Source organism: Aethalodelphis obliquidens, unplaced genomic scaffold (assembly GCF_003676395.1).
Source record: "Aethalodelphis obliquidens isolate GAN/ISIS:26980383/991018 unplaced genomic scaffold, ASM367639v1 scaffold11, whole genome shotgun sequence".
Taxonomy (NCBI): domain Eukaryota; kingdom Metazoa; phylum Chordata; class Mammalia; order Artiodactyla; family Delphinidae; genus Aethalodelphis; species Aethalodelphis obliquidens.
In genome coordinates, this window is record NW_020837955.1 from 39767510 (window position 1) to 39783461 (window position 15952).

Here is a 15952-nt window from a genome sequence, read left to right on the forward strand (position 1 = left end):
CAACTCCACTTCCTCTCCCCAGAGGGTTGCAAGGGGTACGGATAACGCCATTTTGCTCAGACGTGTTTATCCAACAGTGGAAATGCCTCAGCCGGAAGCACGAGGCTCTGGGGAGAAAGACCCATGACAGCAAGGCCCCGGCCTTCCGTCCTTCGCCAGCAGGGGAATCAGGCCCGCAGGTCACACTGCCACCCTGGTTTCATCTTCACCGAGGCAACGCGATGGGTTTGCACGGGGTCCGCAGAGAACAAGAGCCCCTCGGCTGTCTCCCTGCTCTAGTCGTGTCCCAGGCCTGGACCCCGCTTTCTGTCTCCAGCACAGCCTACCTTCCCCATTGCCAGCACACTCCTTCCTCAAACAGATGTTCTACTTCAAACCTCTTCTAAAACTACAGCCCCAAATGCCACCTGACTCCGCAGAAACCTTCCGTTGCTTTCCAGTGTCTTCTGAGTGGAATTCTAACTTCTTAGCAGGACATCCAAGGCCCTGCTTCATCTGAAAACTCCGCACCCCAAACCCCAATCCTGATGGTGTCTTATCTATTAAGAGTCATTTGTGCAAAGTATCCAGAGAAAACGGCAACTTGCCACTCAGAGCGCAGGTGATGCGGAGTACGGTTCCCAATCTCCACTAAGACCCTTTGTGCATCAGGAGGCAGAGGCAGGGAGGGTTACCATAGGCTCCTGCGGTTTGTATAGAAGCTAGAACTTGTCACTTAATTAATGTTTCTTCCCATTTGATCCAGAAATCTAAGCAAGGAAACTCTGAGGCTGGCTATTCCAGTCTCAGCTGCTTCAAATAAAATAGTGAAATTAATTTGCCGTCATGGCCATAGGAATTTCTTGAAAGGAGTCGCCTCTGAGGTTAATGAGTAAAAGAGGCCAATTCTGTGTGTGCAGAAATTCTTGGAATCTGAAGACACGGGCAGTTGGAACTGGTAAGGTTTCACAGAAAAATGTATATGTGTTGTCTTTGAGGTATTAACTTAACTGAAGACGTACGTTTCTACAGCTTCTGGACATTGATTTAATGGGAAAAGATCTTTAAAGCTTCTCCAATTCATTTCCCCACCTGCCAGTGTCGCCTGCCAGCTCCTTCCTCATAATGCCCGCTGGTGCCAAAAGAATGTGTCCACGAGCCTGCCTGTTAGAACCAACCAAAACGCACTCAGTGTTTTGTACGTGACTTCGGCACCCTGTTTCTGCCCTTCCCTGCAACAGCTCCTTCTAACCCTGTCTGGACAGCTGAAGTTTGCCGTATGAAGATGAGTCTCAGTTTAGTCCTCAGAGCCCAGGGGAAGACCAGTTTGTGTAATGCCCATTACAGGCATTTCCCGGGGCAGCTGCCTTCCCAGAAACGCTTCCAGACTGAACCAGACAAAGCTCGCTACCTGCCAGTGAAACGGCAGGCTGGAAAAACAGCTCTGGGACTCCACCGAGACTGTTCTGGAGATGAACCTTAAAAAGCTCCCTTCTCCCCTTACTTAGGCCAGGAGGCGAGGAGGTCTACAGAACCGGATTTCTGAACTCTTCCAAGACAATGCAGACATGAAAATGGGAAGACAGCGATTGTCTGCAATCTGCACTCCCGACGGGCAGAGACGCATACATAGGAGGCCAGTGTTAGCCAACCCGGAACTCTGGGGATCTCATGCTTTCCCACGTATTCTCCTTAAGACACTAAAACCAGCAATAACTCTTGGCAATGCAAACACATTCCTATTAGCTGAATAGGCACAACCAAAGATTATATGCCCCAGTGGTCTTGTTTTGAACTGCAAAAGAAGAGGCTAGATTTCAAAGGAGCTATGATAAAATTCTCCACCCCTGGTGGGCTCTTAACTCTTCCTGATGTTTGTACTACAGAAGGGGTTGACATTTCCTAGGGTTCTCTTTGAGCAAAAGCTTCAAAGTCATTCTGAGATGACATTGCCAGCTTTCAGGCACGTTTTAAAAGGGCAAAATACCTCTAGTGCCTAGCACGGGGCCTGGGATACCATGAGGTCTCAATAACTATTTACTGATTAAAGGAATATGCAGAAAGAACTCAATAGAAAAGCAGGATCATCTTTAATCAGCAAAATCTTTCCCCTCTAACCTGTGAGACAGAATTCCACTGAACAGTGCCTGGTTCCTAGGCAGGCCACCCTCAAATCTAGGGACCAAATGGACCCTGCCTCCCCAAGCTATGCAGGACTTAATTTGCATAGCGGTACATGGCAGCCCTGAAGCACTTACTGGATGGAAAAAAATAGAGAATTTGCTGAAGGTCTGAGACACTTTTCACATGGCATAATGTGTCTGCCTGATAACAGACTTCATTTTAATCATTTATATTCTTTTTCTGTGTTTGAGGAAAAAAATCAATATGTAGAGCAAGCATATATAGACTATTCAGTGTGACTTGCTTCTGTAATTAAGCTAAAATCTTGCATGTGGGTCGCGGGTGACCGAAGTTAGGGAAAAGTATGTAAAATCTGTCACCTACCTATACAAATATAGCTCTGCTAATCATTACATCAGGGATGGGCAACAGAGGATGCATAAGGGTCTCTGAGTTTGCCTTCAGAGGTCCTTTGTGAGATGCCTGCTGGGGTTAGACATGCCGGGGAGGGCCAAGGAATGGAGGCAGGCTAATGGCGCCCACAGGAATCAGGGATCCTAATGGAGACACAACCCGTAACCCTGGTCCTGGTCTCATTAATTCTGTGCTCTCACCAACTCTGTTCTGGGTTTATGACTATGTCTTTAAATCACATGCTCAGAAAATTAGTAGGTCCGAGCAAAAGGAAGAACCCTTAGTACCTCTGCTGAGTAACAGTTGTACCTAAAAATGGTTATGCCACCTGAAGAAAATCTCTTCGTTGCCACTTTCAGGAAAAGGTCAAATGAATTTCAAGCAATTAGCAGAAAGGCAGCCTTGAGGCATCATCAACTCAAGGAGTGTGAAAAGCCAGATTTAGGTCAAATGCTAGAGAGTTGGGAGTTAAATCCTTAAAATAGCATTTTAGGGAAAAGAACAAATAATTGGGTTTGATTTCAAGAACTGATGTAGTTTATTGAAAAGAGCCACTCTTCCTTTTTGACCAGTATAGTTATACCTCTTTTAAAAAGGCCAAATTCCTGCTATATTTCCTACTATACAATTTTAAAAATTAAATATATGGTGTGCCCCAGTCATGATCCAGCATTCGAGATTGGCTTTTTTTTTTTGGAATCTAGCAAGAGCACATCCATATATTTCCTTGTTTTTGTCAGCTGCCAAAACCAAGAAGCAATGACACTACAGCAGCAGTGAGCACACCCAGCACACAGATCTTGGTTTCTAATACCATTTTCCCAGAAACCAGGGCTCCTTGGAGAAATGGCTGATTTTAGGACTGGGACGGGAAGCGTATAAGATAAACCTGGTGCATCTTGTCGCAACAGAAAGTAAAAAAGGGCTCACACACACAGACATACACACGCAACAACGGACACATATCCAACGGACACAGGACCCGACTGGAAGAATCCTCAGTGGCCAAGGCAGGAACAACTTGAACAACATAAAACAGTGCTTGATTATATCACAAAATATAAAATAAATACCCCCGAGTCCAAGCTTAGATAAATAAACCATTGACTATATAAATAAACAGGGAAAGTAGACAACTCTCACATGCAGAAAAATTCAAAACAACTTATGTAGCTGCTTCAACCTTCAAGGAAGTGAAGCATAATTCCTTAAGTGTGGGATGTGCACAGTGACTTCCTTCCAAAGAATTCAGTATAGAAAGGAAGGAAAAAAGAAATTTACAGTGGAGAAATTTGACAAACGTGACTTCAGTCAGCTGGTCAGAGTTGACATCAGCAGTGACAAGTCCTGTTGACAGTATGTGCCCTCGATGTGGTAGAACAGGCGCAGTACTTCATCTCTGTGGACTTCTCCTCAAAGCAGATAAGCCCAGTTCAATCAGGAGAAGAACATCAGACAAACCCAAGTTGACGGATATTCTACAAAACCCTTGACTCATATCCCTCAAAATTATCATCAAAAGTATCATCAAAAACAGAAAGTGTGGGAAACGGCCACAGCCAAATAGAGCCTGAGGAGAGATGATGACTAAATGTAATGTGGTACCTGGATGGACTCTTAGAACAGAAAAAGGACATGAGGTAAGAACTAGGAAAATCTGAATAAGGCATGGACTTTAGCTAATAACAATGTGTCAATGTTGGCTGTGACAAATGCTCTACAATAATTTAAGATGTTAATAACAGGGGAAACTCGATGTGAGGTATATGAGATCTCTGTATTATCTTTACAATTTTTTTGGTAAATCGACAACTGTTCTCATATAAAACACTTATTTTTTAAAATCTAGCAAAAGCAAACATTGTAAAGCAAGTATACTCCAATAAAAATTAATTTAAGAAAATCTAACAAGAGCAGCCTTTGAGGGAGGGAGAAATCAACTTCTATTCTTACCTGCCCCAAATCTCCAATGGGCACATTGCTGTAAACACGTGGAGTCCTGGGAGACATGCACTTCCTTTTGCCCATTTATGTGCGGTGCCCATCGTGCATTCTCAATGGGTGGATGTTTGCCCTCAAAGGAGCAAAAATTGGTACTTGGGGAGGAGGTGAAAATTCTTAGGCATTACAATGGTTCACTCCACTCCAAAGCTTAAAACTACCCAACACAATCTTATTCCTTAGTGTTTAATTTCCCTCTTTAAAGAGAAATTTAATTCAAAGTTTAATTAATTTAATTTTTCTCTTTAGGCAGGCAGTAATGAAAGTCCAATTGTAAAATGCTGGTATACATCACTGAGAAACACACATCTTATGCTTACAGGGATGTGTGTGAGAAATGGGGGGTTCATGAGTATGTTTAATCAACACAAAAGGAAGATCTCACACGAACTCTCTACATAGGCATTATGTCAAAGTCACATAATAGCACTCAATTCTGTTGTTTTTAACATGATTTTATGCACTTGGTTGTCGGCACTCTCATGATAAGTTTAAAAATATTTCACACTTTTTAAGAAAAAAATAGGAGGATTTTTTTTTTTTAATCTGAGCTTTAAATTTCAATGGAACAAAACAGCCTCATCACCATCAGGACTGTTTATTGAGCAACTAAGAAGGAACAGTCCTCACTGTTTATGTTTTAACTTCAGAGAAATTCTAGAGTCAAGGCATAGGCAATGGCTTCCTCAGCCTTCACGTGATATGAAACTGTGAAATGAAATATTGATACACATGAATTCTCTCTTGGGAAGATAGGCTTTTTAGTCTAAACTCTGAGTTATAAATTATCATCCTTTCTAGAAATTATATGTTCTTCTAAATGTCCTCAATCTCCAGGACCTTTCTCTCTTATTAAAAGAATTCAGGTTAAAATATAAAAAGCCATGTATCATGAATTGTTACAAACGCACCATGAATATGTACATATGACTAATAGGAAAACTGGGTGTGGGGAGTAGGGGACGGCTCCATGCTATCTTTGCAATTTTTCAGTAAATCTAAAGCTACTCTGATTTTCTTTTTCTGAAAAAAGAATAGACATATATATACATATATGTATAACTGAATCACTTTGCTGTACACCTGAAACTAACACAACATTGTAAATCAACTACACTTCAATTAAAAAAGTAAGAAAATGAGCATCAAGCAACTTCTTGAAAAAGAAATAAAGCTATTCTAAAATCACTTATTTTAGAAATTACATATCTCTTATTAACTACTTAATTAAGTTTATTACAACCATTAGTTCACTAAACTTTGAGGTCCTCAAGGGCAGGATAGAGCCTCACCCATTCTTGGGTCACAGGAACTTGACCTTGAACCTGAGACACAGCAGACCCTTATATATCCTTGGACGAACAGATGAAAAGCTGAAAACAGAATTCATCATCCAACTCTTTTTCTCCTAATATCAAATATGCTCAACACATCAGTCAAACATGGAGAGTCTTACCCAAGGATTATAAAAAATATATATTTTATAACATCTCTCTGTTTAAATAATGCAAACCACTCTATCTCCTAGCATTATCCACATTTGTTATTTTAAAATATAACTTTTAAAAAAAGACCCAGTTCTATGATGATGCTACAAGCTTGGGGAAGGAAAAAAAGTTGCAGAAACTGTAGGGAGACCTGATTCAATAGACAACTTTTTGGAAAATGATATTAAGGCCTTTGCTAAGAGGTCACAAGAAATAAATGAGTTAGCAGAGACCACTGTGGAAATGTAGCCCAGAGCCCTCCTTGACTGAGTGGCGAGCAACCAGAAGGGGGGACACAGTGGAAACAAGCACAACGTGTTGGCTTTCTTCCTGCCCTTTGTATGCTGACCAAAGAGGAAGCAAGAACACTGAAAGGACTGGCGGGGAGCGCGGATGAAGCCCTCACACGCGGTTGAAGAAAGCCAGGGCTGCCTCGGAGGGCAGGACTGACTGCCGGGGGCAGCGCTGGCCAGAGGCCTCCACACTGTCCCTCTGAGCCGAGACCTTGCCTCAGGAGTCCAGACTGATGAACCAGTCCCGATACAATGCACAAGGGAAAGAAAGCTGAAGATCTTCTGGGAGGCAGCCGAGTGCTCCGGAAAGACTAGACGTCAGAATCTAGCTGTCAGCCCTGTCACTTCCCGTTCTGTGAGCTTCTGCATCTTCACCTACAAAGTGCACACAACATCCACCTTGCAGGGCTGCTGGGGGCACCTGGTGTGATCATACCTAGAGTATGTCTAGCCCGGGGAGGGGGAGGGTCGCAAACTACAGTCTGAGGGCCACACCCAGCCCACTGCCCACTGGCAGAGCTAAGAATGGTTTCATATTTCTTAATGGTTAAGAAAAATAAAAGGAGAATATTTCATGACACATGAACATTATAAAATTCAAATGACAATGTCCACAAATAAGTTTCATCAGAACACAGCCACACCCACTGGTTCACTTATTATCTACAGCTGCTTTTATCTTTTAAGCTGCAGTGGCCAAGTTGAGTAGCTGTGACAGAGATCATAGGACCCACACAGCTGAACACATTTACTGTCTAGCTCTTCACTTAAAAAGTTTGCCAATTTTTGACCTGGGGCTCCACCCAAAGCAAAGGTCCTCAGTAACTGTTTCCTTAGCCTTCTCGGCTTTCTCTTAGCGCAGGGGTTCCTAACCTGGGGAATTATGCACACCCCCGACGCCCCAGCCTAGGGCCTTTTGAGTTGACTTGGCTGGGGAGGAGGGTGCTCCTGGCATCTCACGGTAAAGACCAGGGATGCTGGCAGACATCCTACAATGCACAGAACAGCCCCCTTCCCCTACACACATAACTGAGAACTACCCACCCCAGTGGCAACAGGGCTGGGGCTGAGGGGCCCTGCTCTAGTGTAAGGAGGAAGGCCAGAATGAATGAAGGGAAAGGAGAGTGGCTGAGATTTACTGAGCACGCCGGGGGCACTATGTCAGACAGCAGGGTAACCATCATCATCTCCTTTACAAATGAGAAAACAGACTCAGCAAGGGCTTGTCACTTGCCCAACATCACACAGCAAGGCAGAGGCTGTGCAGGAGTGTGAAGCCATTTCTGTATGTTCCAAAGCCTTCTCTCCTTCCACTCTGCCTGCCATCAACTCTTAAAAAACAGCTGAGTTCACAAAGATATAGGGGTGCCACCTTTTATCTCGCTAATCCCTCTCCCAGAAGGGTGGGCAGAATCTTGGCTAGGTAGGTTATGTGAGGCCGGAACGAGAGCCTCCTGTGTGGCAGACGTAGCCTCATGGGGACTGTCAGGCAAGGGGTAGGGTTGGGAGTCCACTGGGAGTTAAGAGACAGGGGGTGGAGGCAGAGAACAGACCCTCCTAAGAGACCGCACAGTCTAGAAATAATGTTCCAACTTTGGAGCCACTGTACTTTTCTTATGAGAAGCCTCACATGAGGTATTTTAGTAACATCATTTCCTCAGAGGAAGCGCTACTGGCTGGCTTGTAAGCTAATGTAAGCTCAACGTTCCATGAGTCAAAAGGCTAACCATTGAGCTCACTCAGTCAAGCCAGGCACCACGGCTGGCCTGCAGCAACTCCTGCAGTGACCAGAACACTCCCTTAGAGAAGAGGAAACTCATCCTCTCTAGGACTGGGACAGAGAGGCACACGTGGGGAGTTATTCCAGGTAGAACCCTAGCAGCCACAAAAGAGAAAAATGTCACGTTCTTCCAAGCAATAGAAGACCTCCAAAACGATTTTAAAAGAACCTAGACTCGCTACAAGGGGGTCAGCAATGTCTGAAAAGTCCAGGTCATCCAAGAGTGGTTTGTACCTCTCTGCAGAAATGGAGAAGCTCTCCAGGCACCCTCCGGCATTTGAATAACATGCAAAGGTTGAGTTCTGTCCCCTCTATCTTCTGTAGCACGAGGCACCTCCACGCCAGTGAGCGACCCAGTCCCTAGGCACAGAGGAAGGCTCAGAGCCCGTACCCTCACTGGATGCCAAACACTGCACTAAGGGACAAGGAAGGAATAACGCTGAGGCCACCGACCGTGGGGAGGGCACAGGCTGGTGAGAGAAACACAAATATAAACTAGTGATGACAGCACAGTATGATCCATGCCAAAGAGCTGAGTCCCAAGTCTCGCAGAGTTAGGGTCTAAAGCCAGCACAGAAGGCGAAGCGGTACCCAAGGCAGAGTTATCAGTAATCTTCTAAGTACCTTATGGTTTTTGTGCTTTTCTGTAAGTTCAATGTGGCCATTTCTTCTCTCCTGAACCCCGCTGGGTTGAGCACAGTTGAGTTTGCTTATTTTGGGGTCCCTGCTGTATAACGACATCCACTTGAAAAACCAGACCCGCTCTCAGGGAGTGAGAGACTTGCCCTGTTTCAGGTGGAGGAAGAGAGGAAACAGCAGACACCCGATGTCCCATCACGCCTCCCCCCGACCCCGGCCGATCCCCCGGCCACATGCTCCTTGGGGAGATCAGAGGATGGGTGTGTGAGTTAAGCTGCACGTCCTTAGCTTCTGTTTCTGCCATGTCCGCAGGCTCAATGCACACGAATGAAGCGTGTGCGTGGTGGGCCTGCACGTCACGGAGATGACTGATTAGGACAAAGGTCTGGGAAGGACAGACGTGGCTGGGGAGGTCAGAATGAGCTGCACAGAGAAGGTGCTGGTTAAGCTGGGGCTTCAGGAATGAGCAGGACACAGGTGGCAGGGACAAAGCAAATGCCAGTTCTGCACGGCAGTAAAGAACATGGCATATTTAGGCAACAGGCTGCCACGGAGGCACAGGATGGCTGAGAGGTGGGAGCTAAGCCTCCACAGTGGGTACCAAGTGAAGGAACCTGAGTCAGATACCGTGAGAAGCTTCTGAAGGATGAGATGTCTCCAAGCCCATGATCTGAGGGGAGCTGGGGGATGACAATCTTATCTTCCAGAGGCTACTACACAAAGTGGGGAACATGGCTGGGGGGCTGTTTCCACATCGGGACACAGTCCATTAAGGCAATTGGGAACTTCCGGCTGGAGGTGCGTAAAATCCACCGGAAGCCAGTGACCCAATCTCACGCGTCAGAGCAGGGTGGGCGATGTGGACTGTCAGTCAGTGTATGCTGGAGGACGATGGTGAGGGGATCAGATCCACGCCCCACATAGTAGGAGCCCGTGTGTGGGCGGTGGCTGCTTCTGGCACTCACGGGAGCTCCCGCCCCCCTTGCACAGGTGGATAGTGAGGCCGCAGGACGGAATGCCACGCCCAGCAGGAGCCCTGAGTCAGAAACGCACCGAGGAAGAAACTCAGGGGAAACCAACAGTTAAGGGGCAAAGCCGAGAAGAGGAACCAAAGGCAAGAATTGAAAACATACGAAAGGGCTTCCCTGGTGGCGCAGTCGTTGAGAGTCCGCCTGCTGATGCAGGGGACACGGGTTCGTGCCCCGGTCCGGGAAGATCCCACATGCCACGGAGCGGCTGGGCCCGTGAGCCATGGCCGCTGAGCCTGCGCGTCCGGAGCCTGTGCTCCGCAACGGGAGAGGCCACAGCGGTGAGAGGCCCACGTACCGCAAAAAAACAAAAAAAAAAACATACGAGAGTAAACAGGGTCTCAGGAGCCAAAGGAAGTGAGAGTTTCAAAGGAGAGTGAATCAGCGTCAAGATAAGTAAAATAAAGAGCGAGAGGCATGCTCTGGCTTCAGAGGTTCAGAGGCCACCCATGACCTTGGCAAGAGCGGTCGTGATGAAGTGCTGGGAGTGGAAGCTGCTACAGAGGGCTGCAGAGGACCTGCGGGACGGGGGGGTGGGGGGTGGGGAGGAGGTGCGGAGGGAGGATGAGACGACCCCTCTGAGAAGAAGGCTGATTGCGGAGGCGTGAAAGGGGATGGTTATTTGAGGGCAAAAACAGGGCTTGGTTTTCTCAGCCGTGAAACAAAGCAAATGGAAATCAATGCAGCAGACTCTACCTCTGCCATTTTAATTAGCAGCTATTTGATCTTTCAGATCCTCAGTATGCTATGGGAAGCTCTGATTTCATGTTCTAATCCTTTTGCCTTTTTACTTTCCATTTCACATACTATTTCCATTGTTTCATTCTCCTGTGAGAAAGCTAGAAATTGGAAATTTCCTGGAGCCTTCAAAGGCTGAGCTCAACTGAGGTCATCTCACAATCAACCCCATCTTGATATGTCTTCCCTGGATCCAGAGTAAATTTTTTTAGGACATGAAATTGGAGGTTGGTCCCTAAAGAAACTTTAAACTCCCCATATCACCTTACATTGGGGTGGTAGTTTTCAGTTAATGTATTTGCACACCCATCGTTTCATCTCATTCTTACAATGACCCTAAGAGGGAGGAAAGAGCAGATAAGCTTCTACTCGGGTTATAGATCAAAACAACGGCAAGTAAACAAACAAAATGCCGGAAGCTCTCCGATGCACACAAGGTCATGTTCTCTCCCCATGCTCTGTTCTTTCAACTACGTGATCAGTGGCAATGATGCCTTGACTCCTGATTTGTACAGGACATAATAATACCCCATTTGGATATATCTCCATCATAGATGAGAGAGAGAGAAAAAGAGAATCTGAGTACTTTTGCCTGAATCAAGTTGACGCCTGGGCCTTGCCTCAGACCAACTAAGTCAAATTGTCAAAGACTGGCTGAATGGAAAGAAGGCAGCAAGGAAAAAAACAGGGGAGCAGGAAAGCAGGAATGCAAACGTACAAGCCTGTATTCTAAGGTCCTGCAGGCATAGTTGTGCAGCAAAAATATTCATGAAGTGGGTATGTTCTGCATACTTGAAGATATGCCCCGTTAATGCAGTTTAAAATTACAGTTACTAGTAGTATTACTTATATCCCATCTATTTTATAAGATTGCTGTCTCTTGCATTACTCAATATTTAACGAGGCCTCCAGCAAAGTAATGATGACTAAATGTCTTGAGGCCATCGATCATATATATACCTCTACGTAGAATATTTGTAATAGCGCAACTCTAGATGTGGGAAGAAGGAACAAGGGAAAACATTTCCCAGATCATAATAGACTAGTAAGATGGGAGATCCAGAGAATTTTAGACTGTCAATAGGGCCTAATCTGAAAATTAGCACGTTGAGTGGCCTATCCACAGAATCCTCCTCGATGTAGGAATAAGCCTTCTTAGCACCATGGGACAAAATTGGTCATGATGTGCCTCCCCAAAGTTGGTCAGATTTATGACCAAAATGAGGTGCTGCGGACAGAGTTTGTCCCCTGCCATTTAATGAACAAAAGATGTTGTGGCCAAAAAGGCATCAGCCACTGCAGCGGCCCCCAGCTGTGCACTCTGAGGGGAATTCAGGACGGAGAAAACAGGATACTGGTCCTAGATATTGACGATGCACAATAAAGGAAAGATTTCAATAAATCTCCCCCAAATAATTTTTTTTAAATAAAATAAAATTACAGCATTGACTGTTATTTTGATGACGAAGAAAGACGTACACAAACACGCCACTTGGCAGAACCCTTATTCCCACAACAAACATACACAGCTACCCCGTGAAGAATGACGGCACGCAGGTACACGCACGTTAACAGACATTTACATGCACCCTTTTCATGCAAGGTCTTAGTGGTTAACCACCAATTAAGGGGGCACATGGTAATTACAGAGCCATAAGGCTGACTCCACAGCCACATGCTGAGATGAGCCCCACGGCATTACGACAAGATGCTGTTCCCCAAACCACCCAGGTCGCTGTTCCCTTAAATGATGTCAGTGACCTGGAGTTATTTTAGCCACTAGGTATGTGCCTGGTTCTAATCCTGGATGCAGACCCCTAGAGGAGGTGGCACAGCGATCAAACAATAATGGCTTTTCCTAGTTTTCTACAAAGATGGTGCTGGTGGCCCCCGGCCATCAGGTTGTAAGCTTGGCCAGGGCGGATATGCCAGTTCCCCCTCTGGTATGCCTCCTGTTGTCTGCAAGGTGGCTAGCTGGTAGTAAGGATGAAGCTGGAGGTCAGAAACTAGAGCCAGCCTGAACTAGTCCATTCCAAAGGCATACTGAGAACCTTTATCAGCTTGTTGCTCTGATGCCCTCCAAGGTGGGCTGCCAGATAAAACACAGCACGGCAGTTAAATCTGGACCGTGATAAACAACAATATCCCAAATGTTGCATGGGATAGACTTATGCCAAAAAATATTCACTGTTTACCTAAGTCCAAGTTTAACGGGGCATCCTGTACTCTTATTCGCTAAATCTGGCAACCCTACCACCAGGGAAAAACTCCCATAAAGGCTTCCACCACCCAAGTAACTTTAGATTGTTCCACATTTTTATATTATTAATTAGTGCCTATGAATATTTTAAAGATATACTTCCTTTACAACATAGTATACCTCTCTTTTTCTGAATCTATCGTATCGTCTCTCATTTTGCAAATTAGTAGCATGATGAAATTTTCTTTAGTGTCTTAAGTTTTTCATCTAGGAAACAGTATCAGTGTCACCGCGATTGACTTATACTTTGTATATTCCAGCTGCAACCGTCTCCATGAAGCAGAAATACTGAAAAAGTTGAGATTTGGCATTTGGCTCCTTTAACCCAACCTTTCTGAATGCTCACTTTCAGCTGAAAGCCTCTTTAGAAAATAAAATAATGATGTAAATCATATTATCATTATGGACACAAAGGTGGCCCACTGCAGCCCTTCCAGAACACTACAGACCATTTTCACAATCTCAACTGCTCTTTTAAAAAAATCTGTTTTCTATTATAAAAAATACTCTAAAAATAGTTCCACATAACACAAGGACAAAGCCATCTGTATGATCTCTCCAAAGAGCTCATATTTCTATAGATTTTATCCCTTTCCAACTGTTCCAACAATTCTGAAATTTAAGAAACTCACTTATATTTGTCAGACAAAACTCATCAAAATATGAAATTTCATCACTAATATTTCAATTATTTTATATTATTCTTTTACATCATAGAAGACTCAAATCAAACATGTGTCAAAGTAAACAAAGCATAAAACTGCATTAAAACTCATTACAGAGACTTCCCTGGTGGCGCAGTGGTTAAGAACCCGCCTGCCAATGCAGGGGACACGGGTTCAAGCCCTGGTCTAGGAAGATCCCACATGCTGTGGAGCAACTAAGCCCGTGTGCCACAACTACTGAGCCTACGCTCTAGAGCCCGCGAGCCACAACTACTGAGCCCACGTGCCACAGCTACTGAAGCCCACAGCGCCTAGAGCCCGTGCTCTGCAACAAGAGAAGCCACCATAATGAGAAGCCCGTGCACTGCAACAAAGAGTAGCCCCCGCTCACGGCAACTAGAGGAAGCCCACGCACAGCAAGGAAGACCCAACACAGCCAAAAATAAATAAATTTAAAAAGTTGCATTAAAATGTTTCTACCAGTAATTGATCGATAAAACTGAAATGTTAATGAAATAGACATGAATATAGAAAAAGATCCAGCACTCAGGTAAAATGAGCTGAAAGCTGTATATCTGGAAATGTTATCCCTGGTGTGTGCTTGAAAAAGTAAGCTTCCACAGACACAGTGTTGAGAGACTCATCAAAACTGTCACATCAAAGCCAGTCTGTATTTCACCTTCTTAATAATGAAGATTTCACTTTATAAGGAAGGATAAAGTTGGAATTAAAATAAAGACAAAACCTGAATAAGAGAATATTAATGCAGTTAATGTGATTTTTAAACTTCAGTCATTGAAAAGTCAAGAAGAAAAACAAAACCAAAAAAACTGACCTTTGTGTCTGCGTTTGTCACTGGGTTCCACGGGTCTCCATTCAAAAGAGAGGCACTGACCACTTCGTAAGCTCCTCTCCCGTCCCTCGTGCCGGCCTGTTGCACGGAAGGTACGAATCTGCTTCCCAAGTTCACCCCTACAACACAAAGGAAAATCCCCATGCTTATTCCAGTCCGGAAGAGTTTAGCATCAGAAGTATGACATCAATGACTCAGTGAAAATATCTGGAAGTTGAATAAGGCCAGGGAAACACCATAATCTATTAAATCATAGTCAAGTGTTAAAACTGATTAATTCTCTGTCAGTCGAACATAAAAAATCTTGTAACAAAGAAAACAAGAGCTAATTTTTTCCTTCAAGCCCTGTGGCATGGGGCTGGGTGATTTGCATCGTCAAAGTATATAATTCTGTCCTTCAACGAGCAACAAACACCCACGAGCCGTGACTTTTAAAATGATGAATTAATGCTTTGCCTAAGATCAGCTCTAGTTAAAGTCTCAGGGCTTTAGCTATATTAAGACTAAATCCATTTACTTAAGTTCCAGCGAATCAGTTAAACACAATGCCAACTCTGCTCTCTGTACTTATGGAGGCTAATTTTATGTGCTTATGGGAGTGATTCTATAGACAAAATTAATTTGTCAAGTTCAGACTGACTAGACTGGTTCACGGAAAAAAAAAAAATCAAGTCGTTCTATCAACTATTATGTGATCTTGTTTCCTGGGGTACTGTCAAACCAGCTAATATACTGACCCAGGTCCAGTGTAGCCCCATTTCCATAAACAATCCTAATGGAAAGTGTAACATTTTTCTCCTCCGGGGAGTGTACTGCTTTCTTAACAAATACGGTAATTTCTCCGGGCTAGCTCCCCTATGAGGTCACCCTCCTGCTATTCGGTGTGACCACAGTCTATCCCTCAAGGTAAAGGACAGGAGCTGATTCCTCACATGTTATTCCCATTTCTTCAACCAGGACTCATAATTTTCAGACCTGAGTCACAACACCACAGTTTCAAGTTACTAAAAAGTTCGCATTTTTGGGCACAAATGGTATTGAAATTTTAATCCTAGACATTTTACAGGTCCCCAAATACTTTTAAATCCACACCATTTTATCATCCTCCGTGTGGAAGTCTGCAGTTCTATTCAGGTTACAAAAGGATTACTACTTGAGTATTAACTGTCTGACACAGCCTCTCTGGAAAATTCTCAAGCTGGTCACGAAGCATTTAAAACTCTCAGTTGTTGAGCGCCAAGGGACCAAGGATGAACCGAAAGTTGGGACTATGGCCAGTGGCAGAGGGGATGAGCTGGGGCCGTCGGCCACATGGGGCACTAGAGGGAGGGAGAGGACCATGGGCCCGGGGAGCAAGGAGAGCAGGGCTTGTGGTCTCAGGGCTGGGATGAGCTGAGTTTTCAGGGATGAACCTGTGTTGGAGAGATGAGGGTTCCAGCCGTGCAAGCGGAGGGGGCTGGCTCCAGGTGGTGACATCTGTGGACATCAGTGGAGGGCAGGATGGAGGAAAGAATGGCTGTCTGCATGGAATTCATCAGAAGTCTTTCCTGGCTGCAGAGGGGGCAGTCACTGATCGCACAGAGACCTTGAATAAATGAACTTCATCCAGTGGCTTGAGTTCATGCCCTTCAATGTGCTCCAAGATGGTGCAGAGTCATTACAAGCATGGGTTTTGGAGTAAGACACACCCC

The 15952-nt window shown here is 44.9% G+C and overlaps 1 protein-coding gene across 2 annotated transcripts in view; it reads right to left on the minus strand.

The window, feature by feature from the left end:
- Positions 1 to 15952, minus strand: part of ADAM12 (ADAM metallopeptidase domain 12) — a 388736-nt gene that overhangs the window by 313426 nt on the left and 59358 nt on the right. For both annotated transcript variants that reach the window (XM_027112934.1, XM_027112932.1), the window contains exon 2: positions 14244 to 14380. In XM_027112934.1, coding sequence (XP_026968735.1) covers positions 14244 to 14380 — 137 coding nt within the window. The remainder of the gene's footprint in view (positions 1 to 14243; positions 14381 to 15952) is intronic.